This window comes from Phyllostomus discolor, chromosome 1 (genome assembly GCF_004126475.2).
Source record: "Phyllostomus discolor isolate MPI-MPIP mPhyDis1 chromosome 1, mPhyDis1.pri.v3, whole genome shotgun sequence".
NCBI classification, from domain to species: Eukaryota; Metazoa; Chordata; class Mammalia; order Chiroptera; family Phyllostomidae; genus Phyllostomus; species Phyllostomus discolor.
The window spans coordinates 160,406,718-160,428,530 of record NC_040903.2 but is presented as its reverse complement, the minus strand read 5'-3'; the positions used below and the strand labels follow the sequence as shown (position 1 = coordinate 160,428,530).

Below are 21,813 nucleotides of genomic sequence, written 5' to 3'. Positions count from 1 at the left end.
TTACTTCAGAAACAAAGGGTTTAACATAAATAAAATTTTTGTTTTATTAAAATAGTAAATCTTAAGCAAATTTGAGTTCAGCTTTATATATTCTTACCTGCACATTATTTTATATGAATTGCATTATATTTGGAATATAAAATGATGCAAAAATGCATTTATATGTTGTTTTTCAATCATTGATGTTGATATTTTTAGTCAAGTTACTAATTGCTTCATTGGCAATGAGAGATTTCAAACCTGTGTAGTGCAACATGGAACCTGTTTAAACGGGCTGGTATAATAATTCTATAATTTTTCTTTTACAGGTCATGTAATGTTTGCAGAAATAAAAATGGAGAATGGAAAGTCAAAAGGCTGTGGAACGGTCAGATTTGACTCCCCAGAATCAGCTGAAAAAGCCTGCAGAATAATGAATGGCATAAAAATCAGTGGCAGAGAAATCGATGTTCGCTTGGATCGTAATGCATAATTTCAAACCACGGTTGGAACATTCCTGTATCTGTTTCACTGAATCTCCTAGTAAAAGTCATTTTAAAAGTAACACTGTATGCTTTAAAAAGCTGTAAATATGAACTTTTAAAACTTCCACCAGCTTTTAACAGTATAGTGTTAAATATACTGTGATTTTTGTTAATCTCAAGTTTGGGTTTTTAAAGACAGCAAGTCTGGTCATTCAGTTTAAATGAATGGTTATACTGTTTTTTAATAAAATAAGCCATTTTCATGTTATTTTCAGTACTACATAGTGGGATTTGTTCAGGTTTCTCTAGCTTTTATCAACTTATTTATTGTTAGGTAAAGCATAGATTTTTTTTAAACTTCTGTTTTCTCTGTGTAATTGTTCTTGATAAGAAAGGACTCAAGACAAATTAAAATGTGATTTTGGTTGATTTTTAAATTAGTTTTATTTGATGGTAAAAAATTACTCTGAGTAAGTTTTAGAGTCTAAAGTTCAGGATTTTTTTGACTTAAATGAAGAAATGGAGTACTCCTTCTCTGCCCCTTTCTGTCATTCACATTTCCACCTATCACTATTAACATTAACCTCCACAGCCACTTATTTTGTTATCTCCAACAATTCCAAGTTCATATAGAACTGATAACGTAGCAAGCCCCAAGTATAATAATAGGCAGGCTAGGCCCAACTTTTTGTCTAGTTTCCAGCCATTGAAGTGAACTGATAAAAAAAGAAAAATAATTGAAACGTTGAGAGAGATGGTTATGTAAATTAGTCCTCTGCTGTTCACTTCTACAGGAGCTGATGTATTTATAAAGGCAGTTTTAATCAACCATGGAACACCTAGGCACAGCATGTCAAACACGTTCGACCCCACGATGTTAGACATAGCCATATCTCCTTTGCCTGCAAAAAAAACCCATGTGGTTAAAATGTGCATACCAATACTGTATTTTATTAATAAGCTTAAAAGACACTGGATACTGTTTTTGTTTGTTGGGTTTGGAAGATTGTATTAGAGCAAAAATCTTACTGAATTTGTATTTTGTAATTTTGTGAGTTTAGTATTTAAAGTATTAACATTTATTTATCTAATAGTTATTTCTATTAAACCATTTTTCAATAAGTTATAGATCACTTCTTTTCATTCTGATTTAACCTGTTTAATTACAATTTAATGCTCATTCCAAATGAATTTTATTTGGGGAATTAGATATAATGAAATTAATCTGTTATTAAACAGTAAATCCTTCCTCTTGAGTTATTTTTTTTAAAGTATGTTACTGAGGAAATAAATATTTTTAAAGGTAACTTTGCTTAGTATTCAGCCAGGCCTGAAGAATGGGCAGTGCAGCTTGAGGGATCTGATTCTTACCTTTTCTTGCGACCAACACACTTGCAATTGTGTCTGGTATGCTCGTTCCTGCTGCTAATAAAGTAAGGCCCATTATTGTATCTGGAATTTCCAGTGTTTCCCCTGTAAAAAACAGATATTATGAGTTACAGATCTCACAGGTTCACTGACCATTCTCTGCAGATATTTCAGGTATTTCCTTTGTAAATGAAAAGAAAATAGATGCATTTAGATTTTAGCTAACAAAATATTTGGAGAAGATTGGTAAATTGAGCAACATGAGTAGAACAGATATTTAACAGACAAAATTCTATCGAGGAGTAGTTCTCTGCAGTGTGTTTACAGAAATTTTGGTTGTCATCACTGTTTTATATCATCAAGGCTGTGCTTAATGTATGCTAATGAAATTGGTCATTTTTTCTCTTTAAAAGCATTTTCTTAATGTAGTCAGTGTTAAGGAAATTATTTATAGCTATTTTAAAATTTTAAATGTGTTACCATGGTATATATTTTTAAGTCCAACTTTAGTGATACACCTTACTTTCGTGTTTTCTTTGAGGAAGTACCGTAAATCTGAGGAAAACAAAATAGGGTTGTTCTTGAGTCTTTCTAACATCATAGTTCCAATTTATTAAGCTTCTGTTAAATTTGATGTCAGTTCAACATTTTCAGAAACGTATTCATTTTAGGAAATAGAACCATTGGGAAGTTAAAAAAAGTACATGTAACTGTTTTATTGTTATAATTGAAAACTTGCTTTAAAGTCATTTCCTTTCTTTCCTTCAAGTAGCAATTAAAAAAACTTTTAGTCTGTTTATTGCATGCTTACATATATTGATAATTGTAATTGTAATTGATTGATAATTTTTGTTACTGATTGGCCAGAGTTCATATGTACATACATATAACACTAATATTTATCACTTCGTGGGGAGGCTCTATGATCTGTTACGTGATTTTGCTCTTCTCCTGTTTTCTTAATGTCAAATATGTTCTGGCTGAGAAAGTGTGGAGAGATTTACTTTGCAAGCTAATTGGACTTTTTCATCTTCTTCATTAAAAAAAGAAAAAAATATTCTGCTTTTGGCTAGCATACTATTCTAAGTCATATATTAATTTGGGAAAAGTTAGAGATCAGCAAGCTTTTTTGTAAAGGGCCAGATAATAATTATTTTAGGCTTTGCAGACTATGGTCTCTGTGACAATTCTTCAGCTCTGCCAATGTAGTATGAAAATATTCATAGGTTCGATGTAAGTAAATGGACCTCATTTAGCAAAAACAGGAGGCCCAGTGATTTGTGCATATAGGAGGTTGTTTGCTCACCTCTGACACTAGTTCATTCAGGTTAACCTCTGGGGAGAAATTTCTGAATTTTTTGTTCTGTGTTTATATTCAGTTTTTCCTTCTGGACTAGGAGTACTGTAGGACTAGAGCTGATTCCAGCCAAGCAGTAATAATTAACTCTCAATCATGAAGGTAGTAGAAACCTAAAATGAAACTTTATTTTACATCCTTTTTATTCATTTCATAGTATGTTTGTATTGCCATAGTAATGAGCAAAGTAAAATGTGTTCCAGTTAAACAGTGAGCACCCATCATTTTCCCAAAACACTGGCGTCTTGCTATTTCTTTTTATTTTGTAATTGAACTCAATATAAAGGGTGAATTATGGACCCCCATGCAGTGTGACTTAATTATTAGCCTAATAGAAATCCATCCTGTGAATTTGATTTCATTTATAAGATGATCCCTTTTCTTGTATTCCTGGGCCGTATAACTGTGAGACTATAGTTGATAAGTAATATGCAACTCACAAAACCTGGATGATTGTTAATATTAACATACAATTTAATTGAAACAGCATTGTTCTTCAGTAAGAACAATGGTAAACAACATTATTCTTCATTCTTTGCTGAAAAAGAAATTTTCTCCTTAGCTGGATTACCTTTAGTGAACATATGAAGTTCTTATATGAAACTGATTATTTTCTTTTAAAACTGTGCTCTTGTACTTAAGATACATACCGGTTATCGTGACCATCCAAACCAGGATATATGTAAATGCAGATATCCATAGTGCTGACATGAAAAAGGTTATCACAAAATAATTTTTCCAAAACTTCCTTCTACAATCTGGTGTGGTTAGAAAAAGTAATGTAATAATAGGAAGGGAGAGTACCCAAAAAACTCGTTTTAAATCTGCTTCAGGCATGTTGAAAATGCTTGGCGGATCTGTTGAGGAAAAATTAAATGGTTGTGAGTTTTCTCAAATGGCCAATTAAGTTAGAAATGTCCATTTAGAAAGCTATATTGAAATAAATTAGCTGTATCAGGTTTAAAAGGCTATTTAAAACATTTGAATACCTCATTACTGATACTGCTAGCAAAAAAGAAACTAATTGAGATGGTAGGGCAGACAGTGTAAAATGTGATACTCGGCATTTCTCAATTTGGGGCCTTAAACCCATAGTCACTAAAGGTGTTAGCGATAATGTTTAGGAAGTGTCAGTTGACATCTCTTGGTTTTCTACAATGTGGATGGTCTGTAGTAATTTTTTTTCCTTAGGGATTAACCTGGCTTCTACCTTCGCTATCTAGTTGCCTCCACTTCTCAAACTGATGCCGCCACAGCCCGGCCCTCTGTATCAGATAGAGTATACTTAGGGATTATAAAATAATTAGAGCATAATTTTTATTAAGTTGAATATTCCAATCTAATTCTCATTGTAAGTGATTTTTGAGGGGCTTATTTCATTTTTTTATTACTAACTTCAGAATTCACCATAGTTCATAGAAAGAACCTTAAGAAAATAGAAACTAGTATAGAATGTACAATGTCATTTATAAAACTTGAGTATGTTCCTTATTCAATTTCTTTTATGAAGTCAGTGGAAGATAATAGTAATATATTGGATAAAAATGATAATTCACTTAACACTTGTCTAAAATTTGTATGGTATTTACAAAATAATATACCTATATATTTGATCAAATCACATTATAACTAGTGCTAGTAAAGTAACTCATAAAAAATTTGCAAAGCCTCAGCCAATGGGCAATTAATATTAGATATAATTTTAGTGTAATAATTATAACATTTTTAAATCCTCACATGAGGACATTTTCATTTGCTTTTTTAGAGAGAGGAAGAGAGAGAAACATTGATGCAAGAGGAGTATTGATTGATTGCCTTTGTACGCACCTGGGACTGGGGACTGTACGTGTCAGGATGGGGGTTGCACTTGCTGATGACAAACCCGCAACCTAGGCATGTGCCCTGACCAGGAATTGAACCCACAACCCTTCAGTTATGGGATGATGCTCCAACCACTGAGCCAACTGGCTAGGGCTGTTGTTGTAATTTTGGACTGATTCTTTTGACTTGTTATAAAATTTGACTTAGAGATGTATAACTCGTTTACCTGAAATACTAGAAACTAAAAGAGGAAAATCATGTAATTTTTTAAGATAGTAAATTAGAATAAGTTCCTTTCCTAATGTACTAAATTAAATTTAGACTCTGTTTTATACAACCATTTTATAAAAAAGTAACCCATACTCTCATATTTCTGACCATAATTGCATATGACTTTCTCCTAAACATTTGTACCTAAATGTTCTGCTACTGCTTCAAACGATATATTTAAAATTCAACTGTTTTTTTTTCCCTTTTCTCATCAGCCGTTTTCCCTAAATTCCTAATTTTTGTAAGCAGTGTTCCATTTTTTTAGTCTATTATGGTCAAAGCTTCAGAATTTCTCTTCCCTTTTCTGGCCCCATATTGTCCTTTAGTTGGGATGTTTTCTCTGCATTGTCTCACATCTGTTCTCTTTCATTCCCACTGCCTCTGCTCTGTGTAGTCATCTATTAAAACACATCAGCTGTTTCAGTGGCCTCTAACAGCCCTCTGTGTCCTTTAGCACATGTCTCAGTTCTAGTGATTTACCTGTTCACAAACTTGCACAGACTCTTAAACACTTAAGTCTCTTCCTATCCTGTTCCTTTCTATCCACCTTCCCTCTGCTTGCTTACTGCACACATTTTGCTCTCAGTTATGCTAGTACTTGAACAAGATAATATTTCCTTGGTGTCCATCCATGGAATATACTTTATTCTTACCTCTGCATCATTTACCTAATAAATACTTCAGTAGCTTTTAGTTACTGGTTTCAAATCAGATCATCAATTAAAATCTCTATGCTACAAGGCTCAGTTTAAATGCTCCCATGTGTGGTAGTTCTTTCTTTCTAACCATCCCCATCAAATTTTCAATGATCTATCCCATATAGGAAACAGTTACACTTTCTTTAAGTATTTAAACCTTTATATTTTAGCTATTTTGGTTTTTAATTTTTCTTACAGTTTTGGAAGCTTCTTAAGGATATGGCCTAACTGCTTCATCTCTGAATCTCCAGTGTCTTTTATATAATAAGTGTATAATACTTGCTGAAGTGAGATGAGGCTAAGTTTCATTAGTGAATAGACTTTAATAGGGGGCAAGATGTGGTTATTACCTTCAGAAACCTGATTAAGACCATGCAAACTCATAGAAAGCTGGGAGTAACCAGAATCTTCATGAAATATTCCACTATCATTTCTTGACTGCCGCCGGATGAAGGGTTGACCCTCATCTTCCCAGCCTGTCAGTGATTGTTCGCTTCTCTCCTCCATCGCTTTGGCAAGACGTGTGCAGCAAGGACTGCATTTCTTTATAATGTAGTGATTAATTTTAATGTCAAAGCACAGCACCAAAACATATAATCCGTATATCAAAAGTAGTAAAGTTCCTTCATACCTATAAATTAGAGAAATTTGTGTGTGTGTGTTTTAATAAAAAATGAGTTATTTGAGAGGTAATAGCTTTTGGGCAGTATCTGCTTCATTTTTAATGCAATAGAACAATCAAATATTTCTAAATATATTTTGGTTTTGTGGATGTGTTATATAGCATTATTATAAATTTATTGATAGCATCTTTAATGTTTTTTTCTGTATTTAAAGAAACAGATTGGAAAACTCACCTTCATTTATAGATTTCTTCAAGATAGTAGTCATAAAATGCTTAGAAAATAATAATTACAGATTTTCAAAATTAAAGTGAAGCTAATGGACATTAATGGGCATTCTTCATCTCTCAGTTCATTGGCAGAAACCATTCCCCAAAATACATAATTATAAAAGAATATAGTATGTGTTAGTTCATTTTACTGTGTTCAAATTTTTTAATACAAGAGCTTTGTGTAAAACATTTGGAATATGTTAGGTTTTGGCTGGGGCTTTTCAGTTTCCTATACAAAGATTAAAATATAATATTAATGTAACTGAATTAGCAAGAAAATGAGATAAGTCTCAAGAATAAAATTATACCTTAGGCACTGAAAACTCTATTTCCCTGCACTGTGGCTTCCTGTATAAAGAATACCATCACATTTGAACCGTGCATTTACCTTCTGTTTTATAGCTAGTGAATCTCTGCTACAGCCGAAAGCACACAGGTCTTGATTTCTCTCGTGGCGGGATACGCCCACAGTCATTGTGCCCTTACAGACAGCGCCTGTGTCCCAGAAAGACCCCAACTGTAACCAACAGTTTTTCTTTGGGAGACAGACTAGATTTTGGAATGATTTATCTTGCTCCCCACTAGATTTTACCTTTCTTGATAGCAGGTATTAAGCAGCACTGTTAAAGTCCAGGGGGAAGCCATTTATATTGTTTTTTTTTCTTTCTGGTGTCCTCTTGCCATGTGTAAGTCACAACCTGTGCAGCTGTGGGTTTTATATTTGCTTATCCCGTATGATTCCTAGCATACTGATAAATACCTAATAGACACCTGATGCATATATACTGAAAAAGTTACCTATCCACTATGCTATTCCCTTTTTTTATTGGGACATAAAAGTATAGGGATATTACAAAGAAAGCAAGCAATTTTTAACATTGAAACCTAAATGTTTTGGAGTCTTAGAGGAAGAATGCTATAGTTCCTCTTCCAAAATAACATCAGAGAGAAAGTCGCAGGGATTCAAAGGGACTTGTACTTCCTTCATCATCATCCCTCTCCAGTCTGGTGACCATGACCACTCCTGAGGTGAGGTGAATAACCCAATAGATGAAAGTGCCAACTGTTGGGACTTTAAGGGATAACAAAGTTGGGAGACTTTGTGAACTGTCAAGTCAGTGGAGAAGGAAGGATGGTAACATCCAGTGATTATTGAGGCAGGAAAAGGAGACTGATGAGAAAAAATTGCAAAGAAGGGAGAAAAATGCAACCAGCAATTGTGATGAGGAGCTTTAGCTGCGAGGCCCACTGAAAAATGGGGCGAACGTGGCAGATAATTGAGAAGTGACTGAAGTAACATTTTTTGAAAGAAATGTTAATAAACCATTAGAACTTCATGAAGTCTCTGTAATTGTGTTTTACATAAGAGTAATGATTCCGTCAAGCTTACCAGTGCACTTGGTTGTCAAGTAGTGTACCGAGAACGGCCGCCGCACTGACCGCATACGCCACGCAGTCTCTGAGGAGGGGCCAGCACGACAGCGGCGACACCTGTAAAGTGGCAATTTACCGTTTCTGTTACACTGCGACTTCCTGTGCAAGCTTAATGTAAGAAAATTGTTTGTATATTTGTAGCAAAATAGTATCTTTTGCATATTGCTTAGAGAAAAAGGAACTTTTAAGGAAAATTGTTTCTAAAACTCTGGTTTTCATAAATTTGACCAAGAGCTATTTGTTGGTTAAGTTAAAATCGAGTACTTGCTGGTTTTTCTACTGATTAATAAATTTGATTGAACACATTCCTAGTGCCTTGTTAATGCTAAACTATAAATGGTTCTTTAATTTGTTGAGACAATAGGTTTTGTTGAATACATTTCTGGTACATACCACATTAGATAGCAAGCCACAGGCAGCACTGATTCCAAGGAGATTATAAATTGCAGATCCAAGAATGGTGCTAATGCCAATATCTCCCTTTGTGATAAATACACCTATGAGCAAGATAGTAGGTGAATTAGAGTTGATTTGAAATAGATGAAATCATAACAGGGTTAGCAAAAAATACAAGGTGCAATATTTACCTAGGAAAGCAGTCACTAATTCAGGAGCTGAACTACCGGCTGCCATGAAAGTCGCACCTGCAACGTCCTGAGACAATCCAAGGGCTGAAGACAAGAGAGATTATGTTATGCCTGGGAAAGTGAAAGAGTGTGTCTTTGTAACTAAAACAGGTACTCAAAGCCACAGCTTCACAGAAAAGAACTAACACTGACTGCAACTGGAAAAGTAGAATATGTAGGTTAAGAAATAGAGGAATCCAGTGTCTTGCTTTCTTTATGACTTCACGATTTAAAGCTTCTGTAAAAATAGAGATAAGGTTGGAAGTATATTGAAACTATGCTGCAACTCTGTTCTGAGTGCAAAAATGGATGTTTTGGGATCCAGAAAAGGTTGCTTGCTTTTTGTAGGTGGGTAGCAACAGCATGACTTTTAAAAACTTTAATGCTCCCATAGGAGCTGAGAAAAATCAAGGGAATTCAGGAATCCTAATCCAACTCGAAAGAAGAGAAAAAGTGAATATTGGTAGTTTTTAAGATCTATAAATGAAGTGTATTAAGGCACACATTCACAAATTGGTGATTTGAACCTTTTCTAAATACAAATCAGAGAAAATGAACTATAAACAAGATTGACTATTGTGTAATAATAGTGTTGGTTTAAATCACTGAGCCATGAAAAAACTGCTCTAGAGTAAGAAATTCAAGAAAATACCACAATTCAAACTGTGTGTGCCCCCTACATTCACAAGAATGCAAATCATTATCCTCAGTGATTGATGGGATGAGAATCTCAAAATTTTTTACCCCTTAAATTTTAGAGCTAAGGGGCCTACTATGGGAAGGAAAGAGGGGGCCACGTTGAAGAAACCACCCTGCTTTGGGAAGGCTGAGACAGCATCACATCAGAAACCCCCAATGAGGCTTTACTGGTAGAATAAAAAAACAGCTCATGGAGGTAGCAGTGGGGGGGTGTTATTTACCCTAGGTCACAAAGTTAGGACTGAAATTCAGGTTTCCAAGGCTCTTGATAGCAATAGTTTGTTGATGTTTATTGTTTATTATACCTATTGATTCTTGACACTTCAGTCTTCTGGGCCCTTTAAATTCTGGTGTGCTTGGTTGAGTCTCTGTCACTTGTGGTCAATTTTTCCTCATTCTTGCCTGTGGGGACCATTATATGTTGCTCATTCTCTGGTCTTCCGCATGTTCTACTTCCCTGATGGGACATCTGCCCTTGACTTTACTGATTTTTTTTTCTTGGTGTGGCAGGTTGTATTTTACAAAAATGGCTACAATATTTTTGCCCACATGATTTCCCAGAACCTTTTCATTCCCTATCAAAAAACCGGGGTGGGGGGGGCAGTTTATATCTTTTCCTGGACCCAGATGAGCCTTTGTGACTGATGCTTTGACTAACAGAATATGGCAGTGCCATAATATTGGTAAGGCTAGGACAAAAGGTGACCAACTTCCATGTGTTTTCTCTCTAAGAACATTTGCTTTAGAGCCATAAGCCTCCCATAAAATGTCTGACTTGAACCCCCATACTGGAGAGACCTCCTGAAGAGCCCGTAAAGAAGTAGAGATGCTTGAGGAACCCCTGCTGTTTTGAATCTCCCCATCCCAGGCACTTGCCATCCTAGGGAGGGGATTTCGGATGATCCCACCCTCTCCTCTGACCTTGAGCAAGAACCATCTAGCCGAACCCAGTTTGTTAAGGGGTGTTCTGTTAAGCATCCATGGATAATAGGAACTTCTGGCTATTGTTCATTTATTTGTTGCATTTACTGACAACCTACTATGTCAGATGCCCTTTTCATGTGCATGGGAGTATGGCAGAATGTTTCTGTCCTTGTGGAGCTTTAATGCTAGTGGGAGAAAACAGGCAAGGTAACACACAGTTATGTTAGAAATAGCAAGGAACAAATTCACAGAGGGGGAATATGAAATTGTATGATGGAAAGATTGTAATTTTAGACTGGGTTACCAGAAAGGACCTCACTAAGATATGCTGACTTAACAAAGACTTCAAAGGGAGGGAGCCGGCCATATGTATACGTGCGGTAAGAGTATTCCAGGCAGAAGGAGTGCGTGCCAAGGTTCTGAGGTGGAAGCTAGCTCGTGTGTTCAAGAAACAAGGCCAGCTTGTCTGGAATTAAGTGTGTGAGGGGAAAGCAATAGATGACAGTCAAAGGTAATAGGTGGCCAGATCATGTGAGGCCTTGTGGATCCTAGTAAGGACTTAGGTTTTTGCTGCTAAGCCTTGTGGACAGTGCTCTGAGGATAGCTGGGATGATCCAATCCAGGCCCTCTGTCCTGTTCCTCACTCTTTGCCCTTGGTCATATCATTGGATGAACATCTACCTGCAGTGGCTAATGAATGGAGAGAAGTAATGATTTACAAAGGTGATATTTTATAGCATTTCTTTTACTGGTTAGAGTGATATATATCACTCCACGTAATATATGACAATTATATAATTTGAGATATAATTTATGTATATATCAACTGGCTGTAAAGCAAAATAGAACAAGATGAAGATTATTACTCTGTGATTAACTTTTTTCATTTGAGGTATGAAATACGTAATAAATTACACTGATGGTATGCAACTCACTCTCACATAATTTATTAATTTCATCCATCCTCAAATATGAATGGTGCTATTTCCATTTTACAGATAAAGAAATAGGTTCAGGAGGTTAAGTAACTCGAAGTTACATGGATAGCAAGGATCTTAAACGTGAGAAGTTACTACATAAACCCCAAGTATTGTATATTGGTTGTATATTAGTCCTAAGTCCAGTGCTATTTCAGTTTCATGACAGAAACCCAGTGTAAGAATGGCAGTTAGGCAGGCCGGTTAGAACATGACTGGGTCACTATCTACTCTGCCTCATGGCACTGGCATATATATGCCCCCAGTGCATTCCTTGGGGGAAACAGTAGTTATTGGGAGTCAGGGATACTTTGGAAGTTTCCCAGCTTATTCCAGAGAACATATAAATTTATGAATATTGGATATTTTCATGAATTCTCAAATCAAATCGGGGCTAGATAATATATGGAGGAAATTGGGAAAGAACAAAATACTTTATCTTGAAGTTACTGTCCAAACTCAATGCAGTGGAAGAGTTAATGACACATCTTTGTTTAGCTGAAGATGCTTCATTCGAATTAAGTCTCAAGTGCGATCCAATGGGTTGCTGCCAGGTAGGGAAGTGGGGGGCCCTTTTGAACATTCTCACAGTCCAAGGGCAGTAACAATAAAGCCTGTTGCTGTTCACGGGCTCTGACTATGAAAGGAAAGAACCCATATCAATGGATGTGTAAACCTTCAAAGATATTTTAACAAGTTATATCTTAAGGTTATAAGCATATTTCGTGAAAATGGTTTATACATCTGAACTTTAGAATAGACTGGTTTTGTGTTTGCTGACCTTTGGGTAGCATTTCTCTCTGCTATAGTTTATTATTAAAGATAAATTGTTCGGGTTTTTATTTTCCCTAGAGCTATTACTTTCTTTCCTCTCTATTACTCTAAAGGAATCATCACATTTTCCATCAGGACAGAGTAGAAATGTCTAAGGTGAGTTTGCTTTATAAGTTTAGATATCATCACATTGTTTATATAAAGTGCAACTTTATGATAATGAATGGATTACTAAAACTCATCACACTTTTTCTTAGGTGTGTTCTCTTCTAGGATGTTGGGAAATTTAAAACAGATTTTTTTAAAAATCCACTTCTGGAAATACTGTAGGAACAGGTTTAAACTAAAATGGGGACCCGGATGCTGGCCCTGCCAGTAAGGCCCTTAATACGAGGTATTAGACAAGTTAGTTGTTCAGGCAAGGCTTGTACTTTGCCATCTGTAAAGCTGGGGGGAGGGGGTTGGACTACACAGTCTTTAAGGCATCTTCTAATTCTTTTATAAACTTTTACTCAAAATTTCAAGTATAGATTCTATACTCTAGACTCCATACCAGTTTTCATATTAAATAAATTTTTTTACTGTAATCAAAGAAAAAACCCTACATTTTTGAAAATTTAGGGGATAAAGGAAAATAGAGGGAGAGGAGTCACTTATACTCTTGCTGCTGTATTTAACCACAGCTATCATTTTAATGTATTTCCAGTTCTTTTCAGATTTTAATGGAGTTAACAACTATAGGCTGTACGCAACTGGGTATCCTCTGGCATGATTTTTAAATGTCCTCAACAATTGCAAATTTTCATGTTTTGTGAATGAATTCAAATTTTGGAAGCAATCAAAAGTCACTCAGACCCAACTCTAGTGACTGGGGTGGGTAGTCATGCTGAGTAATTCTATTTAGGGTACAGAATGAAGTGTGACAGCAAACCAAAGTTTTTTATGCTCTGCAAAACTTGGTCTGACATTAATTTCAAATTTTTTTAGAAAATTTTGAGCAAATTGAACATCATTGGAATGAATGCCTGCCTCTTCGTGCACATCTGCATGTGTATGCTCTGTGAGCACATTTACTGTTCTGAACAATAAATAAAAAGATTTTGAGAGCTTTATAGTCACCACCTTATATTTTATGTGAGTTGTGATGGAATAGTTCTGAAGCCTTGTACAATGGTTTTAAATGCTTGATTTCACTGAAAAAAGGACTCTGCTAACCCCCAACCTAATAGCTGTACTATTACAATAAATGTCCACCTGCCCTAAGCCTGTTACATAATGCCTATGCAAGGCGTTTCTCACAATTACCTGAGTTTAAACTCCATAATTTGCCAAGGTCCCATAGTAATTGTAGAGGTGGGATGGGCACCTAGATCATTTTTGTTTTAAAAAGCTGCCCTCTCAGTTGTCCATGTAGGTAAAGTGAGGAGATGAATACATAACTTTATCATCATCATCACTTGATCCTGCAGTAGCATCTTTATAATATCCAGACAACTTGATGCTTATTTAGATCCCTGCACCTGGGGTAGATTTAGATACAACCCAAGGTGGCCACAATTTAGAGCAGAGAGAGAGGACAAACGAAGAGGATGAAAATGCCCTCAGGAGGAGGATGAGTGCCGGCGTGGCAGGGAGGAGGCACTGTTCCTTGAGTCTTTGTTCTTTGGGGCGGCTCTGCCTCAGTAAATTTCATGAGGATTAAGAATCCAACACTCCCTGAAACTGTAGGCCAGCCAAATGCCATACTCACAGAAGTACTTGACTCCTTTTCAATTTTATCAATTTAGAACCAAATCTACCTGGAATTAAAACTTGCCTTCCTTTCTTATTTTCTATTTCTGAAATATAAAGTAGAACATGGGTAAATGTTAGCTCAAAGCAGAGTGAATAAGCAAAATTTTTAATACAAAAGTAAATATTGAATTATGTTTCTCCATACCTTATTAAGATCATGTTCACTTAAGATGTGTTATTCCTCAAAGGATCAGTATGGTAGAGGGGTTAGAATTTCTAATAGAATGGTGTAACATTTAAAATGAGCAGAAAGGAAAAAGGACTCATGGATGACAACAGTGTGGTGATTGCTGGGGGGAGGTAGGTATAAGGGGACTAAATGCTAACGGAAAATATTACAATAAAATAAAATTAAAAAAGATAAAATGAAAAGTTTCAGAGGAAAGAGGTTTCAAAAAAGGCTGCTCTGAACAATGTTTAAATAATTCTAAGAGGTCCCCATTACCAATCAAAAAAATATGTAAAAAGGATTTTTTTGGTTTTATACTGAATTTTTGTGTTTCTAAAAATGAACTGAGAGATAATTGTCCTATTTGGGCTATATGTTAATGTAGTTTATATTATATTTTTAGGTTGATTTATATTTAAATTAAATATACCATAAAATATTCTTTAAAAGATTACTAAAGATAGAATAAAATGGTATGGATTTTAATGTAAACAAAGTAAAAGAAACTCTAAACAATATCCTAGAGATATTTAAGGTATCATTAAAGTTGCCAAATGGGTTACTGGATCAAATAAAAGAATGGATTTGATAAACCTGCTTCCTACCTTGTGAAACAGTAGTTGCTTTTATTTGCTTTAAATTTAGTTTCCAAGCCATAGCAGAATTACCCTAGATTTGGTACGTGCCCCAGACATACTTATATTGACTTTGGTCATTCACCTTCTTCACCTTCCTCTTTCCTGGGTGAAGGATGCTAATCTTGGTCGTCTGTTCTTAGGAACCCATGAACATTTAGTGAATGTCTGCCGTGCACGTGGTCCTTGTGTGAGCAGTTGTATTCCCTCGTGTACTTGATGCACAGCTCTATGAACTTAGAGCTCTAGTTGCCCTTCCTGCACAGCTGAGATAACTCGGGCAGACAGACATTCACCACTTTGCCCAAAGTCAGATCTAGCAAATGGTAGGGCTGCGATTTGAACCTAGGCTTGTGTCAGGCTCCAGGGTGGACACTTTCAACCATCTCACTACAAGGCACTATAGCATAGGGCAGCTTTCTCCCCTCCAGCACCTCCAAGGATTCTTAGCACTGTCGGAGACCCTTTTGAAAGTATAGCATAGAGATAGGGACCAAAGTGGGCAAAGCCCTAAGCAAATGAAACCAGATATGAGCACAAGGATTACCTTCACAAACTTCACAAACCCAGCATGGGAATTCAGACGAAGTTTCATAAGTCAGGCTTACATGAATGACCAGAGACCACTGAGGCGCTCTCTCTCTCTCTCTCTCTCCCCCTCTCTCTCTCTGTCTCTCTTGCACGAGCGCGCGCACACACACACACCCCACACACACTCCAGAGAGTATCCGCCCAGTACCCGATTAGAGCAGCACAGCTGATGGGAATGAGGGAGCTCTCCTTAATAATTTTCCTTACCCCACTACCCTCAGCCCTAACTTCTCTCAGGTAATATTCCCACTCCGATGACACCTTTTAACCCTTTTTTCTGAACCCCTGACCACCTTCCCACCACAGAAACCAGGTTTTATTTGCAAAAGTAAAATGCCCTAGACAGCTAGAGTGTGACTTTTTAAAATTTCTTCTAATTGGATTAATTTCACTTCAGCCTTCTGTGCTCAAAAAATCATTAGCCTCTTTTTCTATAGAATATAAATGGACAAAAAAGCAATAGGACTAGAGGAAGGGCATAAAACAATACCATTTTGTTAGGATGACAGTGCAATGTCTCAGGCTGTGTAACACAGGTATGTGCTTGCTTTTCCAGGGTCGAGTCGGGGAAGAGAGGTTGTGTGCCTTTTATGATTATGAGTAGAACAAGAACGGAAAGTTCCTTGCTGGAAGCCTCAGGTCATGGCAGCCCTGGGGGAAATTGCCATTCTAGCATACACAGCTACAGACAAAGAGCACTTATTTGCTGGAGCTGGCACCAGGCCAGGATGTCAGCAAGAGGCTCTGCCCTCCACTTCCTCTGTCCCCTGCATAGAGATCCCACCCCTGAGCCTCTTCCAGCCTTCATCTTGCTGAGGCCCCTTCTGCTGGTGATTTGAAGAAGGGTTATGGGGTGATAGGGCCGGGGTGGGCCAGGAGCCTGCCAATTCTACAATTGTATTGTAGGTTGGGACACTTAACAAGTATGGCAGAGAAAGTCATTGCATCATACCTGATCATTTGATATACTATATCCTCATGTACATCCTCCACACAGTGTAGACCTCAGAGTTTCATTATTGTGGACAAATGTTTATTACATTAGTTTACAACCTCAAATAGGTTGCTAAAAGACTAAGCTTACTTTTTAAGTGGATTATCTTCATTTTGTAGTATATTTCCTTTAACATCATTGTGGATAGTGGTTAGGGTTTTGGGGGGGTCAAAATTTTCAGTGTCCTTGAGAAGAAAACATGTTTTAAGGTTGTTCATATAAAAATGTTCTTCTGAAATAATCATGTTACAACAACTACTCTCAAACAAGGATGTGTAAAATTATATCATGTAGCAATTGAGAACATTCTTGTGTTTTGGCAGTAGAGAGACCAGGGCTTTGCCATACACTGACTCTGAAGCCTTGAAAAATTACGTATCTTCTCAGACTTAGTTTTCTCTTGAGGAAAACCAATCTGATAGTCCCTACTTCATGATATTTTTTGAAGACTAAATAAAACCATATATATGTAATTTAGAACCCTGCTTTGTCTTCTCTAATTGTTTTTAAGATAACTAACAAACGAATAAATAAATAACACTTCAGTACTCTGGGATGCTTCAGTAAACTGTTTTGAAATGATATAAATCAGTTGAAAAGATCAACTGATTTATTTATCAGTTGACAGGATGGGTGGAACTATAGTAACTCAGTGCTCATCAAGCAACCATGGAGATGTATAAAGCATTTGCAGACTTTTCTGTGGATATAAATAAAGTCTAGGGAGACTGTTTTTTATTGCTTATGTTCTCATTTGGATGAGGCCATGCTAGATCCTCCTCGAAAAGAGAAATGACAGTATTAATTGACAGACATTTAAAAATGAATTGAGCTTGCACTATTTCTATCTCACTTTGTTGCCAGTATTTTGAGGACTCAAGACTGGGGTCAATTCTCAATGGCTGAGGAAGACTTGGCAGTGGCGTGACATCCATCAGTCACGCATCTATAACAGCTACGGTGTTCCGTTTCAGAGCCAAGGGCAGTGCACTTGAGAAGTGCGTGTTGTTGGTGATGTTTCAGAGTAATTCCACAAGGGGCACAGTAGAAGTGATTGCTGGAGATATGCTGTGAAGTCACTTAGTGAGGATTGTTTTCAAGTGGCAATCTAAACTTTAATGTAGTGGTGTCTTTCTGCAGGGTTGGGCAAATTATTTATTTACAACTCCAGAGGCAATTTTTTAATAAATATTTTTGATGGATTTATTTTTTCAGCCAAGTCATTGTTTGGAAATGTGAAAACAAAACATTTTTTTAAAAGTGATTATTTTACTTTCCTGAAAGAGAAAGATTCTAGGTGGGATAGCATACCTTGAATTTTCTTGGATTTATATAATTAACATGATCTATTTTAGGTTTTCTATTTAAAAGTATGGTTCTTCCCACAAGGATGAACAAATAAGATTGCTACAAGTAAGATTAACAAATAAGGATGAAAAATAAGATTACTACAACAGAGTTGAGAGTATAGAAACAGATCCACACTTATATATAAGAATTTAGTATATAAAGATTGATCAAATTTTTAGAAAAAGCCATTATATCCTATAGCAAAACTAATTCTTACAGGATGAAATAAATAAATGTAAAAAACTATAAGTAATAAAATATGACAATTTTTCTGACCTAGGGATAAAAAAGTCCAAGTATAAAACCAAAAGAATCATAAACTATCTATAAATTTACTTAAAACATGTAAAATTTCAATGTGATAAATACACAAAATACAAAAGAAAAAATATAAAATATATTATAAAAAGGGTTAATGTCCCTATATTTTAAAAAAATGTCTTGGAGATCAATAAGGAAAATACAAATTACACCCACCCCCCCCATTAGAACATGGGAAATAAGACACAAAAGAAAAAAATAAAATTTCAATAAAATTATATAAAGTTCAACTTCACAAACACAGTAAAAGATAAACACAAATTTTATCAAATGAAGTTCCATTTTTAAAGCAATTGACAAAGACATTTAGAATGATATTGTTCATGGTTTTGTGGAATGGAAGCTACCACGCATTCTGGAGGTTGAAGTTCACTCACCCTTTGTGACATGCTTTTGGCAATGTGTAAGAAAAGCTTAAAATATGCACAGCTCTGCATCTTTATCAGGATGTGATCAGAAGATTTTATACTAGTGGAGGCATAACATTATGTAAAACAAACAAAATTAGAAAACAAATAAAATATCTCATTAAATGAATAACTTAAAAAATTATAAATTTCTCTATGGTGCCTACTATGTATATAAAATCAGATTTAAGTGCTCCAATCATTTACAGAATCCTAAACTGTCATGCTAATGTTAAAAATCATGCTTTTGAAGAGCATTTAATAATATGGGAAAATGTACACAATATTATATGATAAAAAAGAAAAGCCCTTAAACTCTATCAGTAGCAAGATCCAAAAGACTGAAAGCACATACACCAAAGGGGAACTGGGAGCCTCTGGGTGGTGGAAATGCAAAACAACATCAGCGTAAAAATGTACACATTTACATCTACTTCAGCTAAATAATAATTATAATAAACGTATGCTGACTTAGTCTATAATATTGTCATTGTTAAATGTGTTGAATGTCCCCACTATCGCCAGGCCTTGTATTAGGTCCCAAGGATACCGCTATACTGTAGTGAATAAGAGAGAAGAAAACCTGACTTGCATTTCAGCGGGGCAGGGGTCTGGGGCCATGGATAAAGGAGAGTTTGTGTCCCTGCTCTTCCCCTCAGTGAAGAAATGCTAGCTGTTTGGGTGGGGCAGGGGATGCTGTTTCTGTCTGATAGGCAACCTAACCTTTAATTTTGACTTCCTCTGAGGTGAGCCTGCTCAAATAATGAAACTAACCAAGTAGGAGACTCCTACTTGGCATTTTTGATTATGTGGCATAAAACACCATTAATATCTTGATTTTAGGGACCAGGGCGCCAGTGAAAGACCTGTTCTTAGAATCCTGGGTGACGTCCATGACTGAAGGGATACAACCAATGGGCTTGAACCAGTAGATCATGTTTTCAGAAACTGTTAACTGAGCTTAATTTCTAATTGTGAAATGCTGCAACCAGTTGAGAGGTGGTTGTGCACACATAGAGGACTATCTTTGAAATAGATAGTCCTCTATGTGTGTGGCACAACTATTCTGGAAGGCCACAGGGGAGCTTTCCAGCCACTTACATTCACTGATGATTTCCAAGGAGGGTAGGAAGTACTCGTCACAGACAATAGACACAGCCATGAACATGTAAAGGATAATTAGGAAGTAGATTACGATGCCTCCATCTGCACGCTCCTGTTTTGTGAAGAACCCTTCCGGAAACTCCGATGATGGAGAAATAACACACTGGGTACCATTTCCTGGTAAGGAAAAGGTGGTGAAAATTTGAAGGATGTTGGAGTCACACTTTCCAAGCCCACACCAGGAAATTGCTTAAGAAAACTGTAAAGTGGGGGGTTTCTGGGTGGCATTTTAAGAACCCTGGTGAAAATGTATAAAGCAATTTTGAATATGATGTAGTTGTGGATCCTCAAAAAAAAAAGATTAGTCTTTTGGGGACCTGAAAGAGGTACTTGAATGAAGCAAGTTGATGATAGTAGAAGAATTAAAAAGAGGAAGTCATGAAACCACTCTTTCCTGTCTGCTTAATTGCTAAAAGGGAATTCTGAACCCCTCTTTCTCCTCCAGGGGAAACTATATCCCCAATTGTAAAGATTTCTGATATCTGCACAATTTCATTTTCCCATTTCAGAGCCCAAGTTGTTCACAGGCCAGCAAAGAATCATCTACTGTGGGTAGAGTGAATTTCTGGGATGAAAGATTTTTTCATGAAGTCTCCAACAATAAAAACTGGAGGCTCTCCTGCTTCATGATACCTATGAATTATATCAGTCTTTGAGAACTTATTTGAGGGATCAAAAATGTTTCAAATCCTTCCAAATGCTAAAAATCAGAGGAAATACAGAAGAAAGCATAAGCAAAAGAGTCAAATGAGAATTTCCCTTTCTTTGTCCCTTCATCTACATGTGGCGGCAGCAGCAGCAGGGTTAGCTGACCCCAGTGTCCACCTACCTGTGGCCCTTGGGACACGCTGGGGCAGGGAAGCGCCTGGGAGAGGCAGGTGTGCAGTAGCCCAGAGGATGCCGAGGAGCAGGGCCCTCCTTGTCCACCGTGGACCCCCTTTTGTCTGCATTTCTGCTGTGCTCTTAACTTCAGTGTGTAGCTTGAGGAAGAGAGGAAAGGAGGATTAAGCAGGATCATGTGAGGAGTCTCTTTCCTGCCCAGTGCCCTGCCCAGGGCACATTTCAGCAAGGCCAGCACAGGAGGGAGGGTGATTAGAGCCAGCCAAGCTTCTCTGATCAGGAGTCCCAAGCCCCAGAGAGGCTGGAAGAGGCAGGAGGAAAGCAGACAATCCTTATCTACAGCTGCTCTGTGCCCCAGTTCCTGAAGGCAGATCCTGGAGGCTTGCATGTTATGGGGTCATTTTATTTAATGCCTACATATGGGCTCTGCCTTCCTCTTTCTCTAGATTTGTAAGGATCTGAGTTTTGCACCCACTTCCACTTCTCTCCAGCTCCTGCTTCTAGATATTGTTGGGACTGGTATATGTGTATTCTTTGGCTAGCTTGGTGGTACCTTCTGTATTTTTGTTTTTGCCATTCATCCTTATCTCCAATTAGGGCAGGAGACAGGAAGGTGACTTTGGTGGAGGGATGATAGTGGCTTGAACCCAAGCAGCAGTAATGGGGATGGAGAAGAATTGACAGCTCTAAGAGCTATTAAGGAGACAGAGTGGATGCCATTTGATCATTGATTGGCTGTGCTCTCTGCCAGAATTGTTATCTAAAGTGCAAATTCAACAAGGCAAGGAGTGTTCAAACAGAAACCATTATCTTCCCTTCCCTATCATTTACTGGGCTTGCCAAGGAGTTAAGAACTTGTGGCAGTGTTATAGGCTCTGTTGCCAGATCACTTGGTTTGAGTCCTAGCATTGCTACTTACTAGCTATGTGACCTTGATCAGGTTATTTAACCTCTGTGCTCCCTGGTTCTATTAGCTGTAAAATGGGAATGCTACAGTACTACCTCTATTTGGGTTGTGATGAGGACTACATAAATGAATGCATGCAATCTGCTCAGAACAGCCTTTTCCACATGGTCAATGTTATCTCTCTATCATTGATCTATCATCATCATCATCATCATCATCATCATCATCATCATTTATTATATAACTCTTGATTGAGGTAGAAGCTTCTTGGACTTAAAGCAATTTTATAGCCTTGCAACTCTCATAGATTCTTTGCTTTGCAGAAAAAGCAGAT

General features: G+C 36.8%; 2 protein-coding genes across 8 annotated transcripts in view; one reads left to right on the top strand and one right to left on the bottom strand.

Annotated features, from left to right (window-relative positions):
* The window catches only part of MYEF2 (myelin expression factor 2), a 31,623-nt gene extending 29,597 nt beyond the window's left edge, over positions 1-2,026 (top strand). For 4 of the 6 annotated variants that reach the window (XM_036033181.1, XM_036033161.1, XM_036033170.1 and 1 more), the window contains one exon: positions 309-1,399. In XM_036033181.1, the coding sequence (XP_035889074.1) occupies positions 309-472 (164 nt within the window). In that variant the 3' untranslated portion in view covers positions 473-1,399. Of the gene's footprint in view, positions 1-308 lie in introns of all 6 variants that reach the window. The other 2 variants (XM_028505618.2, XM_036033174.1) reach the window with 2 other exon arrangements.
* Positions 919-20,758, bottom strand: SLC24A5 (solute carrier family 24 member 5). Of its 2 annotated transcripts, XM_028505619.2 has the most exons (9): positions 20,562-20,758; positions 19,670-19,849; positions 8,895-8,978; positions 8,701-8,804; positions 8,264-8,364; positions 6,329-6,609; positions 3,840-4,046; positions 1,836-1,937; positions 919-1,366 (listed from the first exon to the last, which is right to left on the bottom strand). In XM_028505619.2, the coding sequence occupies exons 1-9, from the start codon at positions 20,680-20,682 to the stop codon at positions 1,044-1,046; spliced, it is 1,503 nt and encodes a 500-aa protein (XP_028361420.1). In that variant the 5' UTR covers positions 20,683-20,758; the 3' UTR covers positions 919-1,043. The 2 variants fall into 2 exon arrangements, with proteins under 2 accessions (XP_028361420.1, XP_035889081.1); XM_036033188.1 differs by lacking the exon at positions 8,895-8,978.
* Positions 20,759-21,813: the final 1,055 nt, after the last annotated feature.